General features: G+C 44.7%; 1 protein-coding gene across 1 annotated transcript; it reads left to right on the top strand.

Moving 5' to 3' along the window:
- Window positions 1-3955: 3955 nt before the first annotated feature.
- On the top strand, window positions 3956-13629 carry LOC308145275 (myosin light chain kinase, smooth muscle-like). The gene is made up of 18 exons (XM_080516654.1): window positions 3956-4066; window positions 4587-4753; window positions 5788-5931; window positions 7639-7791; window positions 7908-8042; window positions 8313-8357; window positions 8443-8573; window positions 8672-8828; window positions 9067-9378; window positions 9499-9595; window positions 9736-9939; window positions 10015-10232; window positions 10651-10774; window positions 11351-11503; window positions 11673-11802; window positions 11902-11983; window positions 12152-12292; window positions 13044-13629. Exons 1-18 carry the CDS (start codon window positions 4038-4040, stop codon window positions 13247-13249), a joined length of 2628 nt encoding a protein of 875 aa, XP_080372780.1. The 5' UTR covers window positions 3956-4037; the 3' UTR covers window positions 13250-13629.
- The last annotated feature ends 22 nt before the right edge of the window (window positions 13630-13651 follow it).

Raw genomic sequence — 13651 nt, 5'->3', positions numbered from 1 at the left:
TGCTTGATTTTGTAATGAAACCACACAGACGTGTGCAGAGAACAATACGCTACAAACGTGAAGAAAATGGAGCGCACCCGACATCCATATGGACGGATGACACATCGGATGCTGTCAGGGGTGAGTCGCAACTATAAAACTACTGATATTGTCGACAGAATTAGAATACAGACGGCGAGTCATTCCACTGCGGGGCCGCCATGTTTGTTTACAACTGAATGAGCAGGAAGAAGGGGAGAGATGCGCATGCGCATTAGCAGACGCTCTCACTTCCGGCAGTATCTGCAGCCGTGAAATAATCTTTCCATTTTGGGAGCCGGATTAAAAACTTCGTGGCATCCCCCTAAAAGTGAAGAAAGTTTTGCGGATGCACTCGTATTCGTTGTCGTGTAAACGGGTCATTGGAAATGACTTCTGAGACCTCATTTACATGTTGACAAAAAGCCACTCATTAAATTTATGTGTGCAGTTTGTTCTTGCATGAGAACTAAGTTATTCTATATTTTGTGTTATGAGTCTTTATGTGTGGTGTGTGTACAAGTGTGTGTTTGAGATCATGAGTTAAACAAACCTGTATACAACAGAGATGTCAAACTAAATTCAGTTACATATCACATCAAGTCCAATAGAGATTAAATGAAACACAATTTCAGCCTGAAAATGTTCATATTTAATCCACTTGGCACATGCTATGTGATGATCGCCATGAATTTTCCTCAGGAAAAAAAAGAAGGTTAAAAAAAGGACTTTAAAACATTTTGCATGTTTTCATGAACATATAGTGTGACATTGATGCCATTTTATTAGTTATCATACTGCTAGGTATATGTATCAGCTGCTATCACTGTTCTTGTAATCAATGCAGTTAAAGAATATAAGGAACTATGGTTAATTTTAAGTTACGTGGCAATACTGAGCCTCAGATTCAGAGCAATGAAACAACACATGAGACAGGTAAAATGCGAAATTAGGGTTTATTTACAAAACTTTTGTATCTGAGAAAAACTACAGGACTGTGAAAAAAGGTAACAGAAAACATTTCTAATAATAAGGTAGAACAACAAAGACTCTATCTATCTATCTATCTATCTATCTATCTATCTATCTATCTATCTATCTATCTATCTATCTATCTATCTATCTATCTATCTATCTATAAAGTGTATTCAAGGTATCTATGCAGCTTTAATTCACCAGAATGTTTATAGAGACCAATACAATCCTGTACAATCCAGACTGACAGTGAAAAATGTCTCCTTGCTATTTGTTGACTTACTAAAAATCCGTGTTTTGTAAATTTATGTTGACACAATAACAACATTTGATCTGGGAAGAACAAAATTGTCCATTTTCTTCCCAACTTTACTGAACTGAGATCGTCCCATATTTTTTTTTCTTCTGTTTATGTTGTAAAGAAGAAATGAATGTAAAAAACTCTTTCGGAACAGTTACTTTATAAATAAACAAAAACAAACAGATGAATGCTTTGAATTCAGACTTATGGAAAGTAAGTTGTTGTAACAACGTCGAACTCCAAATTCACAAGTTTGGGGAATTTATTTCGGGTTTTTGAAGAGATGAATTAAGCGACTTTCGATTTAAGATATCCTGTTGGGCCGTGTACTTCACTGCAGTGCGAAGGCAGGCCTGTGGTGGTCTTAACAGGTAAACAGGATGGCCGTGTGCAACCACAGGAGGGCCCCATCTGCTTTCTTTTTTAACCCCACTCACCCCTTGAAAGCATCAACAACCAGCCTGGAGCTTGTTCCTGGAATACTTGTCCTTCTTTTTGCTGCTTTGTCATGCAGCGGTGGACTGATGGAGTGACAGGCTCTGCATGTCTTTGAAGGGGGGGGGGTGTTGTGGGAAAACAGGACGCCAAATGATTAACACGCAGCCTGAGCCCCTTTGAAAGATTTCTTAGGAACAGGATGTGAAATCACTACCATAGTTGGAGAAATCAGTCACAGAGAGGGACTGCTGTCCCCCCCACTCTTTGCTTTTCCTGTTTGGAATTCCATGAAATTGTTGGTCAAAACCTTGAATGATTTCCGCCTGATAAGAAGCAGTAATTGAGGGAAACGGTGGAGCTGTGAGCGTGTGTTGTTCGGGGTATTTAGATGCACATACTGCATTTCTGACCGTAACAACATTATTTTATTTTGGGAACTATAGCCGGTAACAGCATGAAATCAAGTTGTTTTTTTCCCCCTTCTTCTTACCTTATATGGATGTTTTTGAAATGTGCGACAGCTGAGGCAATCGACACTCTGCAAGCGCAGTTCACATTTTTCATAGGAGGTCACTCCCAAGCAAACATTTCTAACTTTATGCTTGAGAAAGGAAGAAAGAAAGAAAGAAATGAAGATGAGTCAGTAACTGTTCAGCATAAAACTTCTTTGTTTTTTCTCTTGAGGTATAGCCTGAAGAAGCCGGACTGTCTATATTGTAGCGTATACTGTTTTATCACAACCACAAGTGTTTCATGTATTCTCTATGTTTCCCCACAATGCTTCAAAGAAGGGAGAAAAAAAATCAGATAAAACCTTTCAAATACAGACAGAAAGTTTCATAAGGATTCAAAGAAAGCACTGCTCTTATCTTTGGATTTTTCGTCTTTTTTTTTTTTTTCCATTTCTATTTTTCCATTGAATTGCTGAATCGACATTTTTTTGGGGTTGACATGCATGACATTGATTTACAGTCGGGCTAAAAATGGACAGGAAGTTTTATGATGCTGCGCTTTGGCTTCAGACTTGAAACTTTCCTCCCGATCGCCGACGCTCTCCGCCCCTGCCAGTGAACAGTTAATCCTCCGCCATCAATCAGCGTGCTTTTAGCGCAACGGATATGTTTGTACGCTAAAGTAAATTATGTCCCTCCGCCATGTGGTATTACTTTAAGTGCAAGAGGCCCAGCAAAATTCTTGAGCTGACCAACACTGAGTGAAACGTGTCCGCTTAAACCCACATCTTGTTTGTTTTGACAGCAGCTTTTACCAAAAGATTAAAATGCAGCCTTTGACTTTGTTGTCATCGTGTCTTAAAGCGACAAATTTGCCACTTGTCTTCCCAGCTAATCAGTTAGTTTATGTTTTCAAATGGCACGGTGCTAAATTATTAGTCTGCCACTCGTGGGGGGACTCTGAAGAGCTGGAGGAGCTGAAGCATTTAATTCAATGAATAATTTTCAGCTGGACGAATCGCAGCAGTAATTGCTCTTATTTGATTCGAGGCATTTCTGTGTGGCGTTTGCATGTTCTCTCTGGCTGTTCATGGTTTTTCCTGTTGGAACTTTCTACCATCACTCTAAAATATGATGGTCAGATTAATTAGGGAAGTTGTGAACGTGTGTCTGTTTGTTTGAGTTTCAACCTGTCTAGTTTGTGCCCGGCCTTCTGAAGTCATCTTTATCACGTCCGCCAGGTATGTAGTAAAATCACTGCTTGTGGTTTTGTAGGTGTGACACTGCACGGGGTTGCAAAGGGTGTCTGGATTTTTGGTTAGTAGATCCATAGGATACAGACGCAAACACAAACACAGGCAAATATACATTTCCAGCAGACCTTTGAATTCAATTACCTGTAACGTCTTTTCAAATCAAAAGCCAGAAAAACAAACTCTTAATGTGACTCAAAATAGCCTTAAACTGTCAAGAGACCCCCGTCGGTATCTGAGCAGTCTCCCACAACATCTGCTCTGTGAAAAACACTTGAGGTCGACACGCCCAGCCAGGCGCTATTATCACATCAATACAAACAAAGGTGTCTGATTTACAAATGGCACTCGGTGTTTGTGGTCACATGGTCTCTCTCTCTGCTCTCTACTTTCATTCACAGACTCCCAACCCCGGAAACTGGAGGTTTCCTTCAGCCCTCAACAAGCCCGTGGGCCACGTTACAAACCAGATGCAGACGCAAAGCAGTCCGACAGGCTCCACTTGATTCTTGTGCTGACTGACACCCAACAGTTTGGCTGAGAACTTCCACAGAATAAAATGGACAAAAGGAGCTGACAGTATGGATTTGTGACTGTTTTATGAGTGGGGAAAAACGGCATTCATCCAGGTAAATATCCCTTTTGAATACTTATTGGGTTCTGGGTCTCCTCAATCTTACCCAACTTTATTGTTCTCGGTTTATCTTCAGCTTGAATGTTTTCTCTCGCCCACATGTTTTTCCGTTCTCTTTGACTGTCTCTTTTGTTTTTCCGCCACATGTGTTTCTATCTCTGCCTCTGTTCCAGGGACAGAGGGGCAGTGGGCTGATGGGAAGGGGGGGGGGGGGGGCTGGACATGTGTGTTTTTAATTGGCCTGCCGATAAAGCTGTCTGTTTCCTGTGTAACCGTGAGGCAGTGGGGGGGGGGGGGGGGGCAGTGATTAGAGAGGCAGTCCGAAAAGGCTCAGGCTCCTCCTGTTTAGTGTCACAGAGGATGTGTGAATGCAGAAAGGGCCAACATGCGACACATCAGCTTCACACCGAGCTCATGACCTGAGCAAAACAAAACACGCCCGAGAGAGAAAGGGCTCCCACGGATGAGTGACGGTCTGAGACTGAGCTGCTTTTTTAAAATCGTTTCAATTAAAGGATGGACAAAGATGGCGGGAAGCCAAAGACCTTTGTGTCGACCTTTCGGCTGGACCTCAAGCCCCAAGCCCGGACTCTCCGAGTGGAGAAGCAGAAGGAGAATGGAGTGGATGCCAGGAGCAGGACGTTCCTGGGAGGCAACAAGCTGGGAGCCTCATCTGCAACAGGTAAACGCAGCTGGAAGGTTCACTTAAAGACTTGAGGAAACTACGAAAACTTGAATTTGTTAGAATAAATATCTAGAAAGAAAGAAAACATTATTGATCACCTTTGGAAAATTACTTCTGACATCCTTCATGGGATCAATGCAGATGCTGGAAGCCACAGTGCAGGGTGCGGGGAGCGGTCGGGGGTCAGGGGTCTCGCTCAGGGAGCCAGGGAGGGAATTGAACCTGCAGCTCGCCATCCCAAGTCACCTTCTCTGAGCCTCAGAGCCTTTCTGTGCATGAGGTTACGTGTTCTTTCTGTGAACCAGGGACATTAAATCACCTGTGAGTGCGAATACTTTACGTGTGATCGTTTGGCTCTTTGTGTTGGTCCTACGATAAGACTTATCAACCTTCCCAGGGTCTTTCACCCTTGTTTCACCCCCCCCCCCCCCCCACCCCCGTCACCCTTACACTGGATAAACAGGAGACGGATCAATTGTGTGATAGTGTCGTGCTCAGTGGTCTTTCTTTTTTTGCCAAACGTCCGGGTGTGACTTGCATCTGCCCCCCGCTCCATTTGTTCCTGTCCAAATGTAAACACACAAACGCAGACGGGTGATGTTGCACCACCCTCCTGTGACCACCCACTGCCCACCCCTGGCTGGACATTCCAAGCGCCTCGCCATGTGTGCAGACAGACGAACTGTCCCACCAGATGTGTTGTTTACACATCTGGTGAGACAATGTTTCCCTAGTTACACTGTGACAGACTCCCAGAGCACAGATAACGGATGAGCTCACGCTATTCTACCTGGGTGCAGGAACAGACGAACGCCTGTCCACGCAGCGCGACACAGTTTACTCTAGAAAATAAAAGAAGTGATTACAACATGTCAGCCGGCTTGGCCTCACCATTGCACAAGACGATTGGGAAACGACGTTGCCTCGGATGAACGTGGCCCACTTGAACGTGTCGGCGAGAAATCGTCCGTGTTTACAGTCTGCGATCCAAAAATGAAGCTCATTGTGTTCAACTTGTCCCCCTGTCCAAGGTGCCAGACAGACGGAAGTTCAGCCGGAAGCCCCTTGTTTCAAAGAGTCGCTGAGGGACTGCACAGTCCGGGAAGGAAGTGATGCGACCTTTCAAGGTGTTATCACAGGAAGCCGACCTGTGAGTGTTTCCTGGCTCCACAATGGTAAGTGACGGATTATTACACTTGAAAAATGACACTTTACTGTAAGCAGGGGGAGAAGAAAAAACAAATGGGACAAACCGAGATAGCAGGTAACAAATCAGTTCACTCATTTCCAAAAAGGTGATGAAGAAGAAGATGGAAGTGAGACGTTCAGGCATTAAAAGAAACAACATGAACTTATTTATTTTTATGATTTTTGCATCAGGTGGTAGATCCTATATCAGTGAAGTCCAATCAGTAGTTTCACATTGGTGATTGAACTCAAGCGAACCGTTAAAATATGTGGAGCTTGAAGAAACCAGTGTTTTTTTGGGAGAAGAGTGTTGTTCCAGCCATGTCTTATTTACGATTCTAGTTGCTCAAGCGTCCCGTGAGTCTTCGCCTCACTTGTCATTTTTTAATCACAATACAACTGTTTTCTATTAGTGAACTGTCAGGACTGCAGACTGTTTGTTCTACTGTGAGGCTCTGTTGTTGTGATGGATCCAAACTTTAGTCTAGACCTGTGTTGTGGAAAAAGATGCAATCTGGATGTGAATAAATATTGCAACAGCCAACGTCCTCTTCAGCACCCATTGCTGATATTGCCTTCCCAGCTGTACCGCTAGAGAAGCTGAGCTTTTCAACCGCGCCCTCGTAACGGGGCCTGACGCTTCAGCCCCTCTTTAGTTTGCAGGATTAGGATGTGGGGGACCACAGGACAATGCAGAGTTTTGCTTTGCACAAAAGAGTTTTATCTTGTGGATTGCACAGTGAAGTGTGTCCACATCGATTTGCAGGTTCTGTTCTTGACCTGATGCTTGTGGTTTGAAGTTTGGGTTCCTGAATGTTCTTAATGCAGGCGCTGCGTGACGGCGCCGACAACAGGACCTTCCAAAATAACAAACACATCACCGGTGTGAAATATACACGTACATATGTTTTGAAATCGTTTGCATTTTCATGTCGGTGAACCATTTTTCTTTAACTGTTGTATGATTTCATGTTACTTTCCTGCATATCGGTGGACTTCTGCTCATGTTTCGGCAATTCAATTTCCTTTGAGAGGTCTCTGACCTAAACATATGAGAAGCCATATAGACATATATTTGAAGTGAGTAGTCAGCATTTGAAACTGTTTTTTGTTTCAAAATAACTTGTTTGCGACTATAATTGACTCTCCACAAGCACCACCATATATAATACATGATATAAAAGGTTGGGTCAATGTTTACACAGTTCAGTGAGCTAAATATTCAATGAGTGGATGAGCCCACGTGTGGGTGTAGCACCATTTATCTTTAATCTACACACTGGGCCCTTCTATCCATCTCCTGCACCAATCTATTAAAGGAAACAGAGAGAAACGCATGGTGACAGACCTATTGGCAATTCAGAGTCATCACGAGCGAGAGAAATCAAATAGTGAGAGAAAATCCATGCATGGTCAATGCCCTCAAGTCCAACCTGGAATTAAACGTGCGCTTCTCTCACTATGACGCAAGAGAGACAACCACGATACAGCTTTGAGACATCAATTTCAAAGATAAGTAAAAAAAAAAGAAGTGGTTTAAAGCTTTGACTTGAATCACATTTCACATTTCATCTGTTCTTGAATGACACAGGGAATCATCTTTTTATATAAAACGTTTAATCTCTTCATCAACTTCTTCTCTTGAATTTCTCTTATTCTTTGCCCTATTGCACTTCTTTGTTTTGTTTTTTTAGGTGAGAAGGTGCAATCAAAACATACTTCATTCAGAAATGGTGTTGCAACTCTGACGCTGACTCAGTGCTCGCTTGGAAATGCCGGAAAATACACCTGCCAAGCCGAGAATACTGCGGGACAACAGTCGAGCATTGCTCTGCTCCGTGTTACAGGTAAAAAAAAAAACACCCGTAGCATCAAGCACAGTGTGACGAGTAATAATCAGCGGAGCCACGCTGAGCTTATCTGTTTGCAGTAAACCTGACTCACTCCGTTTACAATGGCACAGCCACAAAAGAAGTCCCGAGAGCAAGCAACCACGACCGGCACTGCGAGGTCAAGAGCAACAAGGTGTCCCATGAAAACTGTGAATTGTCCTCATCTTCAAAAGCAGAAAGCCAACAGACAAAAGAACATGACAAAGGTAGGCAACACTTCTGGTGACTTATTAAAAAAATAAATGAAACTATTGCACAAAACAGTCAAAAAAGGTCACATGCAGATTTTTGTGTGGCTGAAAAATACTTTTCTGGTGTCCCACAATGACCTACTTCCTCTAAAGCACAATGCGTTTGGATTCAGTGTTTGCACCTGCAGCCGAACCTGACTGCTGCCGTGTGATTGGTTGCTACTTTTTGAAAGCCCCTATAGCAGAGCACACCTGTAAGTCCACCTCCTCCTTCAATCTCCACAGGGATCAGAGATCTCCACCGTCGTACCAAAGACACTGCCAGCCGAGGTGAGCAGGGGGGGGTGGGAAACATGCGTAACGACAGAGAGCGGATTGTGCTTTCATTAAAATGTCTAACTGTGCTTCTTCCCAGGGCCTCCTGTTGAGTTTCTCAATCCACCGGAGCAGGTGGAGGTTCGAGTGGGAGAGCAGGCGAGGCTCCATTGTGACTTCAGGAGCAGCTCTGTGCCGGTGGCCTGCTGCTGGATATTCAACAAAGACAAAGTAGGAGTCTCAATTGTTGGCGAGCGTTGAGCCACCGTGCGTCTGAAAGGCTTCATCTTGGCTACATTTGCTGCACACACTCTCTCTCTCCCCCCCAGGCGGTCGTGGGGGGTCCCCGGACGTCGGTGAGGAGCACGGAGACGCGGAGCAGCGTGGAGATCCGTCGGGCTTCACCGGAGGACACCGGCTCGTACACCGTCGTCGTGAGAAACCGAGCCGGTTCGGCACAGCACACCGTCTCGCTCGGCGTCATCGGTGAGGCTGGATTCCACCAGGAATGCGGTGCTTCTGGGTGACGTGATCAGTGAGGCTGATTGCAGATAGATTTAAAGGAGCTCGGTGAACGAAATTGCACAGGGTTCGAATCATATACATGAATTTATTTGGAAATTTCTCTTAATGTTTAAGTTTCTACTTTGCCTGTTGCTGTGTTCAGCTATATATATATATATATATATATATATGCATGAAGGTGTTTGTGATTTCTCCTCAGACCGACCTGATCCCCCAGCATCCCAGCCTGTTGTTTCCCAGCTGTCCACTCAATCCCTCGTCCTGTCCTGGACCGGGCCCAGCTACGACGGGGGCACAGCTGTGTTGGGTTACAGTGTGGAGGTCATTCAGGAGGGCCCAGATAAGCCCGGGAGCTGGACCGAAATCATAAGCCGCTGTAAAAACACGTCCCACCACGTCCGATCGGGTCTGGAGCTTCTGGGTCAGTACCGCTTCCGCGTCAGAGCTTACAACTCGGCAGGGATCAGTGAACCGAGTCGGGAGTCGGAAATTATCAAGATGGCAGCTGCAAGTGAGTAATGTGTACATGTGTGCATTTTTTTATTTTTTTTTTTAAAGCTTGTCAAGGTGTACTTTTTGGTTTTGTTATGCGAAACGCATTTATTTGTCATCTGTCTATTTGTGTCTGCAGAGGAAAAGAAAGAAGAGCCCGAGTCGTACGTCACAGTGACCATCGACACTAAAAATAAATGCAAGGACCACTACGATGTGCATGAGAAGCTGGGATTGTAAGTGCGAAAATACCACGGCGGATGCAAAATTCCCACTTTCAGTTAACTGATGTGCACACTTCAAAGTAACATGGATGGTCTACGGTGTACGCAACTGTCCGTCCTGATGCTTTTATTTTTTTGTTTTTGTTTTCCAGTGGAAAGTTTGGTGAAGTTTTCCGGTTGACTCACAAAGAGACCGGACAGGAATGTGCGGGGAAGTTCTACCGAGCCCGGAGCTCAAAGGAGAAGGCTGCTGCTTGCAAAGAGATTTTACTAATGAACAAACTTCACCACCCCAAGATTGTACAGTGTGTGGCTGCCTATGACACTAGCCCAGAGCTGGTCATGGTCATGGAGTAGTAAGTTTGTTTTTTGCTGGGGTGGGGGGGGGTGTTAAAGGAAGGCTCTCCAGTATGAAATGTGTGTGCCCTCAGTATTGCAGGTGGCGAGCTCTTTGAGCGCATCGTGGACGACAACTTCGAGCACACGGAGCCGACCAGCGCCCGCTACATGCAGCAGATTCTGGAGGGCATGCAGTACGTTCACAAGCAGAACATCGTCCACCTGGACCTCAAGCCGGAGAACATCGTGTGCGTGGATACGACCGGCACGAGGATCAAGATCATCGACTTTGGCTTGGCGAGGGAGCTGGGTAAGTGTGAAGACCGGTTCGCACTTGGGATGTTTTGATCAAAATGAACTCCCCGAAATGGTGGAAGGGGAAAAAAACAAATGAGTTTACCATATTGTATCTTGAAAACAGCGGGGTCAACACAGGGGAGCCCACTCTAATGCATGCCAAAGATAACATCAGGGAGTGTCGAAATTCCTTGAGCGCTTTAATCCCCGTTGCGTCACGGCAACTCTTTAAATAGACGACTACCTCACTACTACCTGAACTCCAGCAGAGCACTGTGACGGGAGCTCATGCAGAAAGTCTTGACGCTCTGCACGCAGCAGCTCCAGACTGGGTGGTCTATTTACAGATGACGAGAGCGGACTGTAAATAGGCCAATGCAAACAAACCCAGCATTCTGTGAATTTTTTTCCCCCCCCGTTTTATTTCACAGAAGCGGGAGAACCTCTGATGGTGATGCATGGCACACCAGAGTTTGTGGCCCCCGAGGTGATTAACTATGAGCCGGTGGGCCTGGAGACCGACATGTGGAGCCTCGGAGTCATCTGCTTTATCCTGTATGTTATATTATTAAAATATAATAGAATAGAATGTTTATTCTGTAGAATCTGCTTTTAACTGTGGGAAGAAAATGGTGACAAAATGGTATTTAACCTTCCCTTTTAATTCAAAATGCCTAGTAAAAGTAGAGGCAACACATTGCTAAATTGATTTCTTAAACTGAATAATGATGGGGAAAGAGAAAAGAAAAAACTTCATTACAGATTTAGCACCATCTGCTGGTGTCGCCAAATGACTGCAGGCCATATGAAGAGTTCTTGTATTGCTTCATCCACCAATCAAACTTGAGAATGTATGGTGGGAAATCAAACACACATACAGAGGAAGAACACGCGAACTCCCAATAGAAATGTCCTTCCAGCCCAGACTTGAACAGGACACGTTCTTGCTGTGAGGCCAAAGTGCTCACCAGTACACCACCACTTGTTTTATACACATTTGTATCATTAGATCATCAGGCTTAGTTACCACAACCCCCACCCCCCACCCCACCGCCTCTACATTTTACCCGCTATTGCAAATACACAGTAAAATTTAAAAGTGTGTTTATGTTGTTTGCTTGCGGGATCCAGGCTCAGCGGGGAATCTCCCTTCCAGGGAAACAGCGACGCCGAGACCCTGGCTCACGTGACTGCTGCACGCTACGAGTTTGACCAGGACAGCTTTGAGGACATCTCTGAACAGGCGAAGGAGTTCATCAGCTCTCTGCTGAAAAAAGATCTGAGGTCGGTTCGGTCGGTTTATCCACCTTTCTTTTTTTGGGGGATTATGGCCGAAGTTTTAAATCACCCCGGTTTAAGATGATCTTGTACACGGTCGGCTCTTATTTCATGAAGTTTGGAGAACTGCTGACTGCTCTTGTTCTTCTCCATCTGTGTCAACTTGAACACTTAGAGGCAGGCTGTCCTGCACAGAGGCCCTCAGCCACCCCTGGATGGTTTCTTTCACGCCTTTGAACCGCAGACCTACGAAGTCCCTCAGTAAGATGAAGATGAAGCGCTTCCTGGCCAGGCGCAAGTGGAAGGTAACGACTGGAAAGGCGAATCTAATGCAACGTAATGAACAAAGAAATGAGAAAGTCATGATAGAGAGAAGATTTTAATTTTTTTCCCTCCACTTGTAGAAAACTGGCAAGGCTGTTTTGGCCCTACAGCGAATGGCTAACCTCTCCAGCAGGCCGGACTCTCCTGGCAGCTCCTCAGAGGGTACGACAGATAAGGAGACACACACACACACACAATGCCCTCCTCCATCCTCGATCTACATGCATATGGCAGATGACTCAGTTTCACATTGTCACTTCAAGTTTACCCTTTTGTGATCTGTAAAGCCTCGCTTCCGTTCCATTCATCGTCATCCACCCTCTCATCCAGAGCCAGGCTGGAGCCAGGAGGCAGAGGAGGCCATCCGCTCGCTGGATAAGCAGCTTCAGATCGAGCCTCGCTTCCAGGAGACCCTGAAGGACGCCACCCTCCCCAAAGGAGCAACGGCGCAGCTAACGTGCCACATCAACGGTACAGTGACGGAGCTGTCATGCCCTTTCATGCCAGACTTGTTAGTCTGGTGTGGCCCCATCACACCGGGGTGATCTGGAACACATTGAGATGAAACCGGAGAACACACTGGATTTTTCTGTATTCATCCTATAGATCAATCCTGAGTCGGTGCTACATTTCCTGTTTCTTTTGGCATCTTTCAACTCATTGTTTGCATATTCAAATCTATATCAAACACTACAAAAACAAAGTAATATCTTTAATAAAGTCATTTAAGCTTTATTCCCATATTTCAGGGAAATGTATTATATTATAATCTTGACAATTTGGACATTTATATTGTCAAATGCAGCAGCTAACAGATTTATCCTCACTTTGAATGTCTCTTCTTCGCCCTGTTATACATTTATAATAGCATACAAAATGATTTTGGATGCCTAATCCTTATGTTTTTTGACAAGTCCATTTGCCAAGCCACATCTTACCAGGCACGAGCAAACTTGTTCACAGTAAAGGCCACCAACAGATTCCAACTATCAAAATGCCAAAAATGAAATGTGTAGTTTTAATGAAGGATGAGAATTCCCCAATTAACATAAAGGTTGAAGTAACTGGATATAAATTGCAATTATTCACTCCTAATACATGAACTTGCTTACTTTAAGAGTAATTCACCACTCAAGTTGACTTGACACCCTTTTTTAGGGAAAGTTCAGTTTGACTCTTGTGTGCCGACTTGTCCAGTAACGTTGCCTCGTCTCAACCCCAGGCTACCCAAAGCCGGAGGTGAAGTGGCTTCAGAATGAAAAGCTGGTGTCGGAGTCGAGCAGAGTGACCGTGGAGCAGCTGGACGACGGGCTTTGTTCTCTCACTCTGGCCGACGTGGAGCCGTCCGACTCGGGGGTTTATGTGTGCAGAGCCAGTAACCAGCTGGGAGAGGCGACGTGCTCCGCCAAACTCCGAGTGGAACTTTGAGGGGTGAAAAGAGACTCGAGCATAAGAAAATGGAGCAACAACTTGAGATTTCCATCACGTGTGGAGAGGGGATAATTCACTATTGTGCTAGTAATTAACCGATGGACGAAGACGCACAATGGTGGTGTGTGTCGTCATTCTCTATCGTCACGGGGATTATAAAGTTGGGACGTATAAACCCAGCGCCCTTTTTTTGTTTCACCTCACCAAGTTAGCAGTGCACCCACAAAGTCTGTATCGTTTTAATGTGTTAACATGTTCAGCTACAGAGTTCACCTGACAAGTCGTATGAAAAAAAAAAAAAAAAAACCTGTACATTTTGCACATTTAAATATTTTTCAAAATGAAATGTCAAAAGCAATAAATTTTGAAGAGAACTTGACTGGAAGCAAATGTTTGACT

Source organism: Blennius ocellaris (assembly GCF_963422515.1).
Source record: "Blennius ocellaris genome assembly, chromosome: 21".
NCBI classification, from domain to species: domain Eukaryota; kingdom Metazoa; phylum Chordata; class Actinopteri; order Blenniiformes; family Blenniidae; genus Blennius; species Blennius ocellaris.
This window is presented reverse-complemented; position numbering and strand designations above follow the sequence as displayed.

Excerpts from the sequence above, each read along its gene's own strand:
- LOC308145275 (XM_080516654.1), top strand. The coding sequence starts at position 4,038 with ATGAGTGGGGAAAAACGGCATTCATCCAG. Across the intron at positions 8,043-8,312 it reads GACAAAAGAACATGACAAAG|GGATCAGAGATCTCCACCGT; the intron begins GTAGGCAACACT and ends CAATCTCCACAG. Across the intron at positions 11,504-11,672 it reads CTGCTGAAAAAAGATCTGAG|AGGCAGGCTGTCCTGCACAG; the intron begins GTCGGTTCGGTC and ends TTGAACACTTAG.